This window comes from Saccopteryx leptura, chromosome 13 (assembly GCF_036850995.1).
Source record: "Saccopteryx leptura isolate mSacLep1 chromosome 13, mSacLep1_pri_phased_curated, whole genome shotgun sequence".
Lineage (NCBI taxonomy): Eukaryota > Metazoa > Chordata > Mammalia > Chiroptera > Emballonuridae > Saccopteryx > Saccopteryx leptura.
In genome coordinates this window covers 16,223,580-16,236,913 of record NC_089515.1, presented here as the reverse complement: position 1 = coordinate 16,236,913, position 13,334 = coordinate 16,223,580, and the positions used below count along the sequence as shown (strand labels likewise).

The 13,334-nt window shown below is 44.9% G+C and overlaps 1 protein-coding gene across 1 annotated transcript in view; it reads right to left on the bottom strand.

The window, feature by feature from the left end:
- LOC136384492 (guanylate cyclase 2G-like) overlaps positions 1-13,073 on the bottom strand; it is a 49,388-nt gene extending 36,315 nt beyond the window's left edge. Inside the window, exons 1-5 of the mRNA XM_066354723.1 lie at positions 12,860-13,073; positions 10,683-11,031; positions 9,316-9,425; positions 7,015-7,200; positions 5,103-5,247 (exon numbers count right to left, since the gene is read on the bottom strand). Coding sequence (XP_066210820.1) covers positions 5,103-5,247; positions 7,015-7,200; positions 9,316-9,425; positions 10,683-11,031; positions 12,860-13,027 — 958 coding nt within the window. The 5' untranslated portion in view covers positions 13,028-13,073. The remainder of the gene's footprint in view (positions 1-5,102; positions 5,248-7,014; positions 7,201-9,315; positions 9,426-10,682; positions 11,032-12,859) is intronic.
- Positions 13,074-13,334: the final 261 nt, after the last annotated feature.

Below are 13,334 nucleotides of genomic sequence, written 5' to 3'. Positions count from 1 at the left end.
TTGGCATGTGGCTTGGTCTTTCCCACGTAACCCCAGACCCAACAGGGCAGCCACAAACTGTGGGTCATTTTATAGTTCTGAACAGTTGTCCAGGGTCAGGCACAGGCAGTGCCTGCCATTGGCCTGCACCAGAGTCCCTCACAAGAGGCCCCCAAACCAATACACACAGCGGCCAGCTCCAGACAGCGTCATAGCAGGATCCAATTAGCTTCACAAGCAGCATGTCCAAAGGGAGATCTCGGCAGGCACCAGATCTTGCTGAGGCGACTTTCGTTTTCTGTGCTCAGCACCTGCACAGCAGCTCATATACTAAAGTACAGATCAATCCTCCCAGTCAACCAGCCTGGGTGTCAACCCCGTGCATGAACGGACAAACAGAAATCACATTTCAATTACAACAGGAGGGCCCACATAACCCACATTAGGGGCATTCTTGGAGACCCCAGCTCAGTTCACCAAGGAGACTTTACCACTGGGTCCTATGGGATATCTACTACATAAGTCCACCCTACCAAGACTGGATGTTATAGCAGATCTACTTAATACATAGAAACAAACACAAAGAAGCAGGCAAAAGACGAGACGGAGAAACATATCCCAAATGAAAGCACAGGAGAAATCTCCAAAAAGCAGCTAAATGAAATGGAGGCAAGGAATTTACCAGATATAGAATTCAAAAAAAAAAAAATGGTCATAAAGATACACAAGGAACTTAGTGATAACTTCAACAAAGAGATAGCAAGCATAAAAAAAGACAAAGAAGCCATAAAGAAAGAACCAGTAAGAAATTAAGAATACAAGATCTGAAATGAAGACTACACTAGAAGGCCCTGGCCGATTGGCTCAGTGGTAGAGTGTTGGCCTGGCGTGCAGGAGTCCCAGGTTCGATTCCTGGCCAGGGCACACAGGAGAAGTGCCCATCTGCTTCTCCACCCCTCCCCCTCTCCTTCCTCTCTGTCTCTCTCTTCCCCTCCTGCAGCCAAGGCTCCATTGGAGCAAAGTTGGCCCGGATGCTGAGGATGGCTCTATGGCCTCTGCCTCAGGTGCTAGAATGGCTCTGGTTGCAACAGAGCAACGCCCCAGATGGGCAGAGCATCGCCCCCTGGTGGGCATGCCGGGTGGATCCCGGTCAGGCGCATGCAGGAGTCTGTCTGACTGCCTCCCTGTTTCCAACTTCAGAAAAAAATACAAAAAAAAAAAAGACTACACTAGAAGGAATAAACTGTAGGTTGCATGAAGCAGAGGATCAAATTAGCAATTTAGAAGATGAAGTAGCAAAAAATTCAGAATCAGAGCATATATATACACATAGAGAGAGATAGAGAGAGAGGCAGTTTAAGGGACCTTTGGGACAACACGAAGCATAACAACATCTGCATCATAGGGGCACCAGAAGAGACCAAGGGATCAAAAATCTGTTTGAAGAGCCTGATCGGGCGGTGGCACAGTGGATAGAGCGTCGGACTACGATGCCGAGGACCCAGGTTCGAGACCCCATGGTCGCCGGCTTGAGCGCAGGCTCATCTGGTTTGAGCAGGGGCTCGCCAGCTTGGACCCAAGGCTGCCGGCTCCAGCAGGGGGTTGCTCGGTCTGCTGAAGGCCCGCGATCAAGGCACATATGAGAAAGCAGTCGATGAACAACTAAGGTGTCGCAATGCGCAAGAAAAACTAATGATTGATGCTTCTCATCTCTCCGTTCCTGTCTGTCTGTCCCTGTCTATCCCTCTCTCTGACTCTCTCTCTGTCTCTGTAAAAAAAAAAAAAAAAAAATCTGTTTGAAGAAATAATGATTAAAAAGCTTTTCTTACCTGGTAAAGAAAAGAGACACACAAGTCCAGAAAATACACAGTCCCAAACAAGATAAATCCTAAGAGGCCCACATCAAGACACATCATAATTTACATGGCAAAAATTCAAGACAAAGAGAGGATCTTAAAAGCCACAAAATTAAAACAGTTAGTTACCTACAAGGGAGCTCCCATAAGACATCTAGCTGATTTCTCAACAGAAACATTTTAGGCCACAGAAACTAGCATGAAATATTCAAAGTGATGGAAATCAAGGACCTATAATCAAGACTACTTTGCACAGCAAGGCTGTCCCTTTAAAATTGAAGGAGAAACAAAGAGTTTCCCAGACAAGAAAAAGCTAAAGGAGTCTATTACCACCAAACCCTTTCACAAGAAATGTTAAAGGATCTTTTTGAAGAAGGAAGAGGAAGAGGAAGAGGAGGAGTATGAAGAGAAGGAGGAGGAGGAGAAAGAGAAGGAGAAAAAGAAGGAGAAAGAGAATAAGAAAACAAAACACAGGAACATAGTTAACAGGATAAAATAGCAATACATACGGTCCTATCAATAATCACTTTAAATGTAAATGGCTTAAATTCTCCAATCAAAATATGTAGGGTAGCAGAACAGATAAGAAAATAAGACCTATATATAAGCTGTCTACAAGAGACCCACCTTAGAATGAAAGATACACACAGACAAAAATAAAGGATTAGAAAAAATATTTCATACAAATGAAAATAAAAAAAACAACTGAAATAGCAATACTTAGACAAAGTAGACTTTAAAACAAAGGCCACAGTAAGAGACAAAGAAGGATACTACATACGTGATAAAGGAAGCAATCCAATGAAAACATATAACCCTTGTAAACATTTATGAAGCCAACACTGGAACACCTAAATATATAAAGCAAATATTGATGGACATAAAGAAAGAGACTGACAGTTATACATTCATAGTAAAAGAGTTTAACACCCCATTGACATCAATGGATAGATCTTTCAGACAGAAAATCAAGAAGAAAACAGTGGCCTTAAATGATACAGTAGATCAGATGGATTTAATCAACATTTTCAGAGCATTTCATCCCAAAGCAGCAGAATATATACTCTTCTCCAGTGTACCTGGAAAATTTTCTAGGATAGACCACATGTTAGGATACCAAATAAGTCTCAATCAATTTAAGAAAATTGAAATCATATCAAGCATTTTCTCTGACCATAATAGTGTGAAACTAGAAATCAAACACAGGAAAGAAAGCAAGAAGCACACAAACACATAGAGCCTAAATAACATGTTACTAGACAATGAATAGGCTAACAATGAGATCAAGAAACAAATCTATACCTTGAAACAAATAAAAATGAGAACACAACAACCAAAATTAATGAAACACAGTGAAAGCAGTTTTAAGAAGGAAATTCATAGCATTATTGGCCTATCTCAAGAAACAAAAAAAATCAAAGAAACAATCTAACTTTACACTGAAAGGAACTAGAACAAGAACAACAAACAAAACCCATGCCTGACCAAGCAGTGGCGCAGTGGATAGAGCATCGGACTGGGATGCAGAGGACCCAGGTTTGAGACCCCGAGGTCACCAGCTTGAGTGCAGGCTCATCTGGTTTGAGCAAAGCTCACCAGCGTGGACCTAAGGTCGCTGGCTCGAGCAAGGCGTTACTCAGTCCGCTGAAGGCCCGCGGTCAAGGCACATATGAGAAAGCAATCAATGAACCACTAAGGTGTCGCAATGAAAAACTGATGATTGATGCTTCTCATCTCTCTCCGTTCCTATCTGTCTGTCCCTATCTCTCTCTCTCTCTGACTCTCTGTCTCTGTAAAAAAAAAAAAAAAAGAAACCCAAAATTAGTAGAAGACAACAACAAACAAATGTTGGTGAGGATGTGGAGAAAAGGAAACCCTCGTGCACTATTGGTGGGAATTCAGATTGGTGCAGCCACTGTGGAAAGCAGTATGGAGTTACCTCAAAAAAATAAAAAAATAAAAATGGAACTGCCTTATGACCCAGGAATTCTGCTTCTGGGAATATAGCTAAGCAATGCAAAACATTAATTCAAAAAGATATACACACCCCTATGTTCACTGCAGCATTATTTACAATAGCCAAGATTTAGAAGCAGCCCAGGTGCCCATCAGTAGATGAGGGGATAAAAAAGCTATGGTACATTCACACAATGAAATACCACTCCACTATATGAATAAAGGAAATCTTATCCTTTTCGACAGCATGGATGGACCTGGAGAGTACTATGCTAAATGAAATAAGCCAGCAGAGAAAGGCAAGTACCATATGATTTCACTGATATATGAAATCTAATGAACAAAATAAACAAACAAAATAGAAGCAGACTTATAGATACAGAGAACAGACTGACAGAGACTGAGGGGAGGGGGCCTATGGGCTGAATGAAAAGGTAAAGGGATTAAGCAAAGAAAAAAATACTCCTAGACACAAACAACAGTATGGTGACTACCAGAGGGAAAGGGGGTGGGAGGGGGTGGAGGAGGGAAAAGGGGTGATAAATGGTGAAGGAAGGAGACTTGACTTTGGGTGGTGATCACATGATACAATACACAGATGGTGTATTCTAGAATTGTACACCTGAAACCTATATAATTGTATTAACCAATGTCATCCCAATAAATTCAATAAAAATGTTTTCAAAAAGAGGAGCCCTCAGTAAAAGCTGACTTGTATATTCCGTGTGACAGGAGGTATTCTCTCTGTCTAACAAATGAGAAAAGTGGCGTACAGACACACGACAGTGGTGAGTCAGCTCCCAGGGTAATTCCAAAAACAGTTCACCAAGCCTATTCTCCAAGCCTATACTCAGCCTGGCAAGGAGAGCCCAGTAGGATTGGCCCCATCTTTAGTGGCTGAGAGTCATGAATGAGGCTCAGTGACCCATCAGGGAGAGACGGGATGAGAAGGATCATGGAAGTGACCCCAGGAGGCAGTCCCCACTCTCTGGAGTTTTATTCTTGATGGACCAGTTTGAAAGGAGCTGTGGGAGAGACTGGGAGAGGGGGAAGGGGATAAAAAGCCACAGAAGCCCTCTCACTGGTCCAGGCAGCCTTTTGAACAGAGCCAGAAAAGTAGACCAGGGCAGCTGAGAGGTCTCAACCACGTGTACCGGAAGACCCAATCTCCATGAGAAAGAGGAATTCTATAACTCAGTGTGAGGCAGGCCTGGAAAGAGGCCTTAAACCACATACTCAGCATCTCAGAACCCCGCTGACTGGAATGTCAGGCCTGAGTTCTGAAAACCCACACACCATCAAGCCACTTACCCCGCAACATGGTCCGATTAAAACCCTTCAGGGTGCTGATCAGCTGCCGCCCATCCCGGAAGTCTCGTCCGGCCTTTACCATGAATTTCACGGTCTGAGCATAGAGCAAGACCGAGTCATGAAGGTAGGCAGAGTAAGGGCTCACCTTCAAGGAGAGAAGCAAAGACAGGGTTTAAAAAGGCCCATGGCCTCCTGAGTCACAGCCCATGGCTCTGTCAGGAGGACATTGTCTCCATCCTCTTAACGGTGAAGCAGACGTTCTCAATGAGGAGCGAGCCCTCTGTGTGCCTGGGCCTGGGCTAATAAACCTAGATATCACAGTCTTTATTTTCCTCGTTAGGCCGCATTTTCCCAACTAGATTGCATGAGCCTTCAGGTTGGAAATAGCTCCACAGGAGTGCGAGAATATGGTTTAATTGAAAGAGGGTGATTGGAGGCCCTGGCCAGTTGGCTCAGCGGTAGAGCATCGGCCTGGTGTGCGGGGGACCTGGGTTCGATTCCCGGCCAGGGCACACAGGAGAAGCACCCATCTGCTTCTCCACCCCCTCCCCCTCCTTCCTCTCTGTCTCTCACTTCCCCTCCAGCAGCCAAGGCTCCATTGGAGCAAAGATGGCCCGGGTGCTGGGGATGGCTCCTTGGCCTCTGCCCCAGGCACTAGAGTGGCTCTGGTTGCGGCAGAGTGACGCCCCAGAGGGGCAGAGCATCGCCCCCTGGTGGGCAGAGCGTCGCCCCTGGTGGGCGTGCCGGGTCGATCCCGGTCGGGCGCATGCGGGAGTCTGTCTGACTGTCTCTCCCCGTTTCCAGCTTCAGAAAAATACAAAAAAGAAAAAAAAAATGAAAAAAAGAAAGAGGGTGATTTGAAGCCAGGCTGGACCTTCTACGTACTGGCAGTGAGATTTGGGGTAAATTCCATAACCTCTCTGAATTTCAGTTTCCTCATTTATAAAATAAGAATAAAGCCACTGTCCTGGTGAGTATAGAAATAATTAAATGAGGCAGGATGTGTTGACTACCTATTGCGCAACCTGGCACATAGTAGGTCTTCAATACCTGTTCTCGTCTATGCTAGGCACTTGTTGTCCCCATAGAAGCTGGTACAGAGCTGGCGCTTAGTAGATCACTCTTCAAGTATTCATTGACCGATCATATTTCTTTGTGTGTTGGGATCCACAGTTTGACGCCTTGTTCCTAATGGAACCCCTGTTATCAGTGGCCTGTCATTGGAAGTAGCTCCAGCTCTGCCCCACGGTTTCTGTGTAACGAATTTTCTGTGGGTATCAGACATTTGTCCCCTCATCCCCCACACACTGGGACTACCACAGGCTGACCCTCTCTTCTGACTGTCTTCTCCCTGTTCCAGACCAGCTGCTTGCCTGGACCTGTTCTAGCTCCACATTTCTGACTGCTCCATTCTGGTCTTCAATCCTGGCTTCCTGCTTGGAATGGAACACGTCATGGTCTGAGTACCACTGGTTTCTGTCCTCTGACTTCCATGTGCTACGCTATTAGATACTCAAAACCACAGGCCAGAGGCCGATGTCATAATCAGTTTCATTTTTCAGGTGAAGAGGCTGAGCTATAGGGAGGTTAAGCAATTCACCACAAGGTCTCACAGATAGTAAATAGCAGAACTAGGATGGAGCCCCAGTCTCTGACTCCAAAAGCCTCCTGGTCTCTCCCCCTTTCTGTGGTCCCAGGGTACACACGTCACAACATTGCATCAGACCACTGTTTCCTCTCAGCACTGGGGGATGAGGAAGTATGTGTGTGCATGTGTGAGTAAGTGAGTGTGTGTGTGTGTTATGGGGGTGGGCAAAGAAAAGGAGAAATAGAGAGAGGATATTAAAGCAAAACACAAATATCCTCAAGGAAGGGAGAGCAGGGTCGTGTGCAGTGAGACCCTGTCCCAGACCTGCTCTTCTGCAGAGATGGAGCTGTGGAAGGGTGGCCCCCTCAGCCTGCGGTAGACTCGTCGTTGAAAGCCTTCATCACCAGGACCTTCTCCGTAGGAGCTGAGGGCGACGAGTAGCACAGACTCATAGATGGTGGGGAAGTACGTCCCCTTCTGATTTGTTAATACTTCCTTCCAAAAACTGTCCTGAAATATAATGAAGTCATTGTAATTCTGTAGAAAATAACCTGAACAACAGAAGTGTGTCAAATCAAGGTCGAATTTGACTCTCTGCGTTCTAAATCTGGGGAACACCATGACTCCGGAAGGCCTGCCTTACAAGGTCCACATTTTCTAGCTGGGAAGAAAGCCAGTAAACAAACAAACAACAACAACAAAAAAAACACAAGTAAAATTGAGCTGCCAGCAAACAGTTAAGATATAGAAAACTTATCTTTCAACAATGGGTGATAAAAATTTGAAAAAGTTAGGACTGTTGCCTGACCAATGGTGGCACATGGATAGAAAGAATTAATGTTGTTAAAATATCAAATGACCTAGAGCCCTGGTCGGCAAACTGCAGCTCGCGAGCTACATGCGGCTCTTTGGCCCCTTGAGTGCGGCTCTTCCACAAAACACCACATGCGGGCGCTACCTCGATAAGGAATGTACCTACCTATATAGATTAAGCTTAAAAAATGTGGCTCTCAAAAGAAATTTCAATTGTTGTACTGTTGATATTTGGCTCCTGACTAATGAGTTTGCCAACCACTGACCCAGAGCAATCTATAGACTCAGTGCAACTCCTATCAAGATAACAATGGCATATTTCAAAGAACTAGAGTAAATATTCCAATGGGGATGTAAAGTGCAGCGTAGGGAATATAGCCAATAATATTGTCATAACTACGTATGATGCCAGATGGGTACTAGAATTATCAGCGGGGTCACTTCATTAATTATATAATTGTCTAACCTTTATGCTATAGACCTGAAACTAATATAAAATAATATTGAATGCCAACTCTAATTGACCAGTAAAATAAAAAAAGATTTAAAAAATATGGAACACTGATATACATCTTCCGTTACTTCATTTTGCCCCATTCAATCTCTTCGGATCATTTTTAAAAATCTCATTTTAGAAAGATAAAACTGCTGGAAAAATTATACAATGTATCCATCTTTCAATGCATGTGACTTCTTCCAGAAACCTGCTGGTGTAGAGTGGTGATTATATATATAAGACTCTGAGGCCTGCTTCCCAGATTAGAATACCAGCTCTCCCTCCGACTAGTGATGTGGCCTTTGGCAAGTTATTTTCCCTCTCAGGGCCTCAGTTTCCTCTACAAAACAGGAAAAAGAAAAGAATCTCCCCACAGGGTGGTGGGAGCTGAGGTGAGTTTCAGCATATCAAGTGCTCACAGTAGGACCTGTGACTCAGTAAATACTCCTTAAGGCAGACTGTTGAGGCAAAGGGATCAGTCCCAGAGCCCACAAAGCCCGGTTTGGAAGACCAGCTATGCTACTCAGGAGCTCTGAGGTCTTGGATAAGATACCTTACTTCTCTAAGCCTTGGTTTTCTATCTGTGAGTTGGAATGCTGATCATATCTGCCTTACAAGGCTTTCGAGATTATTAATGCAACACTGCACGCAGAATGTGTAACCCATTCCTCACAGGAGCCACGTGGTACATTTCAGCCAGTCCTATCATGACCAAAAGAAACAAATCAGGTTTTGGCTAGTGTGCTCAGTTGGTTGGAGTGTCACCCCAAAACTGCAAGGTTGCAGGTTCAATCTCCAGTCAGGGCACATAGGGGAAATGACTGATAAAATCACAACTAAGTGGAACAAATGAATGCTTCTCTTTCTCTCTTTGAAATCAATCAATTTTTTAAAAAGAACCAAATCACCCAAGAATGGCCTCATTGGACGAGTATGTTGGCCTCTTCAGACCTTTTCAGGACTCCAACAGGGACACAGGGAGGTAGCCACAGAAGAAGAGGAAGTGAGAGCCACTTGTGTTTGGGAGTCCTTTGGGAATCTCAGCACCATGACAAGAGTGACAGTTCCTCCTCAGCTGGCATTTCCTGACAGACTACCGAGGGCCAGTTCCAGAGCCAACATCCGAGTTCAAGACCTGATTCAACCTCTCACTAACTAGGCAAGAGAACTCTGGGTAAGTTCTTCCAGCTCAGTCCCAGTCTCCCAGCCTCGAGATGAGGACACAGCAGTGCCTGCCTCTTAGGACCGTGGCCCATCTTCAGTGAGCTAAGGCATCTGGCACGCCCTAGTTACCTTTCAGCGCAGGGGCCACCCACCTCCAGCTGCTGCAAAACGATGAAAACATATTCTCCCGTGTGGAGTCCCAGGTTCTCTGCAGCCAGCAGAATAACTCTTGCATCCTCCGAGCTGCAGATTAAGATGATAACTATATGAGGAAAAGAATAAAAAGAAAAGAGTCAGTCGCACAGGATCACGTGCCTGTGTGCCTGTGCTTTTTAAAGTCTACCCTGAAACTGCTCCAGCTGAGACAGGGACTTTTTCTTTTCCTGAGCATGCTTTCTGAGAGAGGAATGCTGAAACTGTTCTGGAGTGTGCCCCCAGCAGCGTCCCTGGGAGGCGGGCCTTCCGGAACCCAAGTCCTCACTGCAGCTCTCTCCCAAATGCAAGTCAAAGGAGGTTCAGCCTACTCCTGTGCTCTCGTTTCTCTGTTGAATTGGCTCAGAACTACAAATCTGGCTTGTTTAGGATCAGCCACACAGTTAGGAGGAGTTGAAGGAGGACTTAGAACCAAGAGCTTTCAGACTTTTTGAATTGGGTTGGGGGAGGGTAAGGAGTAGGCCACAGTGCCTTTCTTTTGTTCCAACATGTCACCCTGCATTTTGTGGACACACAAATGGAATAGTGAGATTCTTTAAAGAGGTAATTGTAATCTATTTATCTGGACTCCCACCATGTGCCAGGCACTGTCCTAAATTTAGGATATGGTAACAAGCAAGACAGAAGGCCCCTGCCCTCGCAAGCTGTTACTGTACCAGTGAATCATGGGGTACAGTGGGGTTGCAGGTGGCACTCCAGGCCAAGGATCAGCTGGTCCCAAAGTACCAAGGCCAGAAGGCTTAGTTTATTGAAGAACAGAAAGGCTAGGAACTCCACAACAAAAATAATTGTTATCATTGACCAATTACTATGTCCATACACAGTGCTAAGTCCTAAGGACTTGACAAACATGACCTTATGTAACCCTCACTTTTTTATGAGGTAGGCAGGATGAGTATCTTCATTTTCTATATAAGGTATTTGAGGCACAGAGAGGTTAAGGTATTTGTCCTGAGGATACAGCTAGACCGTATTAAGAGGCTGGTTTCAAACTTAGGCTGTCTGTCTCCAGCGCCTGTGCTCTGAACAACAGCCCAGGTCTAAGGCCCAGTCCACCTGGAAGATGCTTCCAGAATTTATTCAGTGAATCATAACACTACTGCATACAGAATTCCACTTTAGATTAAAATTTGTTGTTGTTGTCGTCGTTGGTGACGTCGACAAAAAAGGAAAATTGTTTTTACGTATCGTTCATTTTGTAGCGTTTCCATCCACTTTTTATACCCACAGAAAAATGGAGACTTTCGATTTGCTTTTCCTATCTGTCTCCCCAAACATGAACAACAGAAGACTCTTGTATACTTACCCCTGGCAATTTCTGACAGGTTCCTGAGATTCTCTCGCAGGAGGTCTGGGTCATTGCTGGTGTATCTGACTCTGGCAGTGATGGTGAAATGGGATTGGAGTTCATTCTCCACAGCCCTCCAAAGCTCATCCACTCTATTCCAGGAGGAAGCCTCAGAGTCACCTCCGAACATCCCGATGTGTTTCCAGCCCAGGTACCGGAGACCTTTCTGGAGCACGTAGCCAATTTCACGCAGAGGTGACACAAGTTTCACATAGGTGTCGTACAAGATGTCCTTCTCCAGTTTGACTGTTTGTCCAACAAAGTCAAACAGGGGGATATTCCACTCAGAGGCCAGCAAACCAATCACCTTGAAAGTAACCGAAAGGATGTCTTCTCATACTTGAGTTGATGCTACACTCAAACCCCACTGTAAGGTATCAGCATAAATTTTGAATTCAGTGACTTGATGGGTCATGCTGGAGCCTGTCTTTTGAAATATTGATGTTAATGTTTTGTGTCCAATGTGAGGATGCAAGACCTCAGATTATAAGAGTAACGATAGTGAGCATATATTGAGAGCTTATTATGTACCAAGTGCTGTGCTAAGAGCTTATCTATATCATCTCAATTCTTAAAACATCTCTATGAGGTTGTTATTATCACTACCCCACTTTATAGATGAAAACAAAGGGACACGGAGATATAAGTTACAAAGCCAGCAAATAATGAAGCAGGATTGGAATACAGGAAGATGGATTCCAGAGCCCACACTTATAGCTACTATTCACTCTCTTAGTGTTTCTTTCTTAATGTGTTCCTTATTCATTTTTCACTTGGAGCCTGGTATTTATAAGGCACGTTAGAGACCTTGTTCCTGTTAAAGGCATTTATGATCTTTTACAGGGGCTAAGACATATAAAAATAGCTATAAAAATAGCAATAGCATTAAATATACCCTTCACTATTTATAGACAATAGATTTATAAGAGTTTAGAAAGGTAAGAAATTACTTCTGATTTTGGAATTAGGGATGTAGAGGTGAGGATGGAGGGGTGAAGAAAGGTTCAATGGCATTTGAGCTTGACTTTGAAGAATGGGAATTCCAGGAGAGAACAAGGTTCAAATTTAAATGTGAACTGAATTCCACACCATCCGTAAGTGATACTCTGCAGTATTTGTGAGAGTGAGCACCGTGATCGGCTTTCCTATTTAGGCTTTGCATCCATACCTAAGCATGTGATACCCAAGGACTTCCGCAAAGCAAATCCCATTATTCAAATAGATACAAGGCATTGGTTTCCCTCATTTTCTTGCCCTAGCTTATTACACTCTGTCATACTTCCTTCTTTTCCACTTACTTTGACCATCACTGAATAATTTATTGCACACATCAAAGGGAAACGTACAGAAACAAATGGTATTTTCTCTATCAAAAACCAAGCATTAATTTTCTTCCTTTTTCTGAGCCATGTGGCTGACAACACTAGAATAATGAGTCTATCTGCAACAGCACCAAGTCCAAAGGATCAGCAGGTTTGTTAGCAAACATCAACAGCTTCGTGAATGAACTTAAAATTATTGATTTGAGCCCTGGCCGGTTGGCTCAGCGGTAGAGCGTCGGCCTAGCGTGCGGAGGACCCGGGTTCGATTCCCGGCCAGGGCACACAGGAGAAGCGCCCATTTGCTTCTCCACCCCTCCGCCGCGCTTTCCTCTCTGTCTCTCTCTTCCCCTCCCGCAGCCAAGGCTCCATTGGAGCAAAGATGGCCCGGGCGCTGGGGATGGCTCTGTGGCCTCTGCCTCAGGCGCTAGAGTGGCTCTGGTCGCAACATGGCGACGCCCAGGATGGGCAGAGCATCGCCCCCTGGTGGGCAGAGCGTCGCCCCTGGTGGGCGTGCCGGGTGGATCCCGGTCGGGCGCATGCGGGAGTCTGTCTGACTGTCTCTCCCTGTTTCCAAGCTTCAGAAAAATGAAAAAAGAAAAGAAAAAAAAAAAATTATTGATTTGAAAGGCTAGCATATTAACTGTTCTAAATTACATGATCAAATTACATCTCAAAGAAAGGGTTCCCCAAACCTACACCGTTACTATTTTCATAATGCCATCCTTGTCAAGAGATTATTCAAATCTGTACCATCATCTTCAAGACCATCCCTCCCAATGGAAACCCAGCCGGAGTTTCTAGAAGGTTCTGTACCTCTGCTGCTTCTGGGCATGCTGGTCCAAACAGGGCAGTGATCTGTTCTCTCTGGACCTGGTTGGTGAAAATGGCAAGAGACTCCTTGGCACTGCAGGCTGAGTTGGTATAGGTGAACTCCCAGCTGAAGTGTCCAAGGTCTGCTGACTCCAAGTTGACCTTGTCCATGGCAATCTGGAGGCCCGCCCCCAGCCTTTGCACACTGAATGGATGGGAGATATTCCAGGGAGCCTGGAAGCCCACAACGAGTTTAGCAGCCTCAAGCCACGTCACCAGCACACTGGCAAGGAACGTTAGAACTAGTATTGGGTGGGCATCATGGCATTTAATCTCCAAACAGAGCCTAGATCGAAGTGGGGCCTCAGCATCTGTCCTGGAACCTGCCATGGAGTGTCTAATGCCTGGATCTGTGCAAAACTCAGAGAGACTCAGCCTCCTGACCACTCATACTGGAAGCTTAAATAATAGTGCAGGG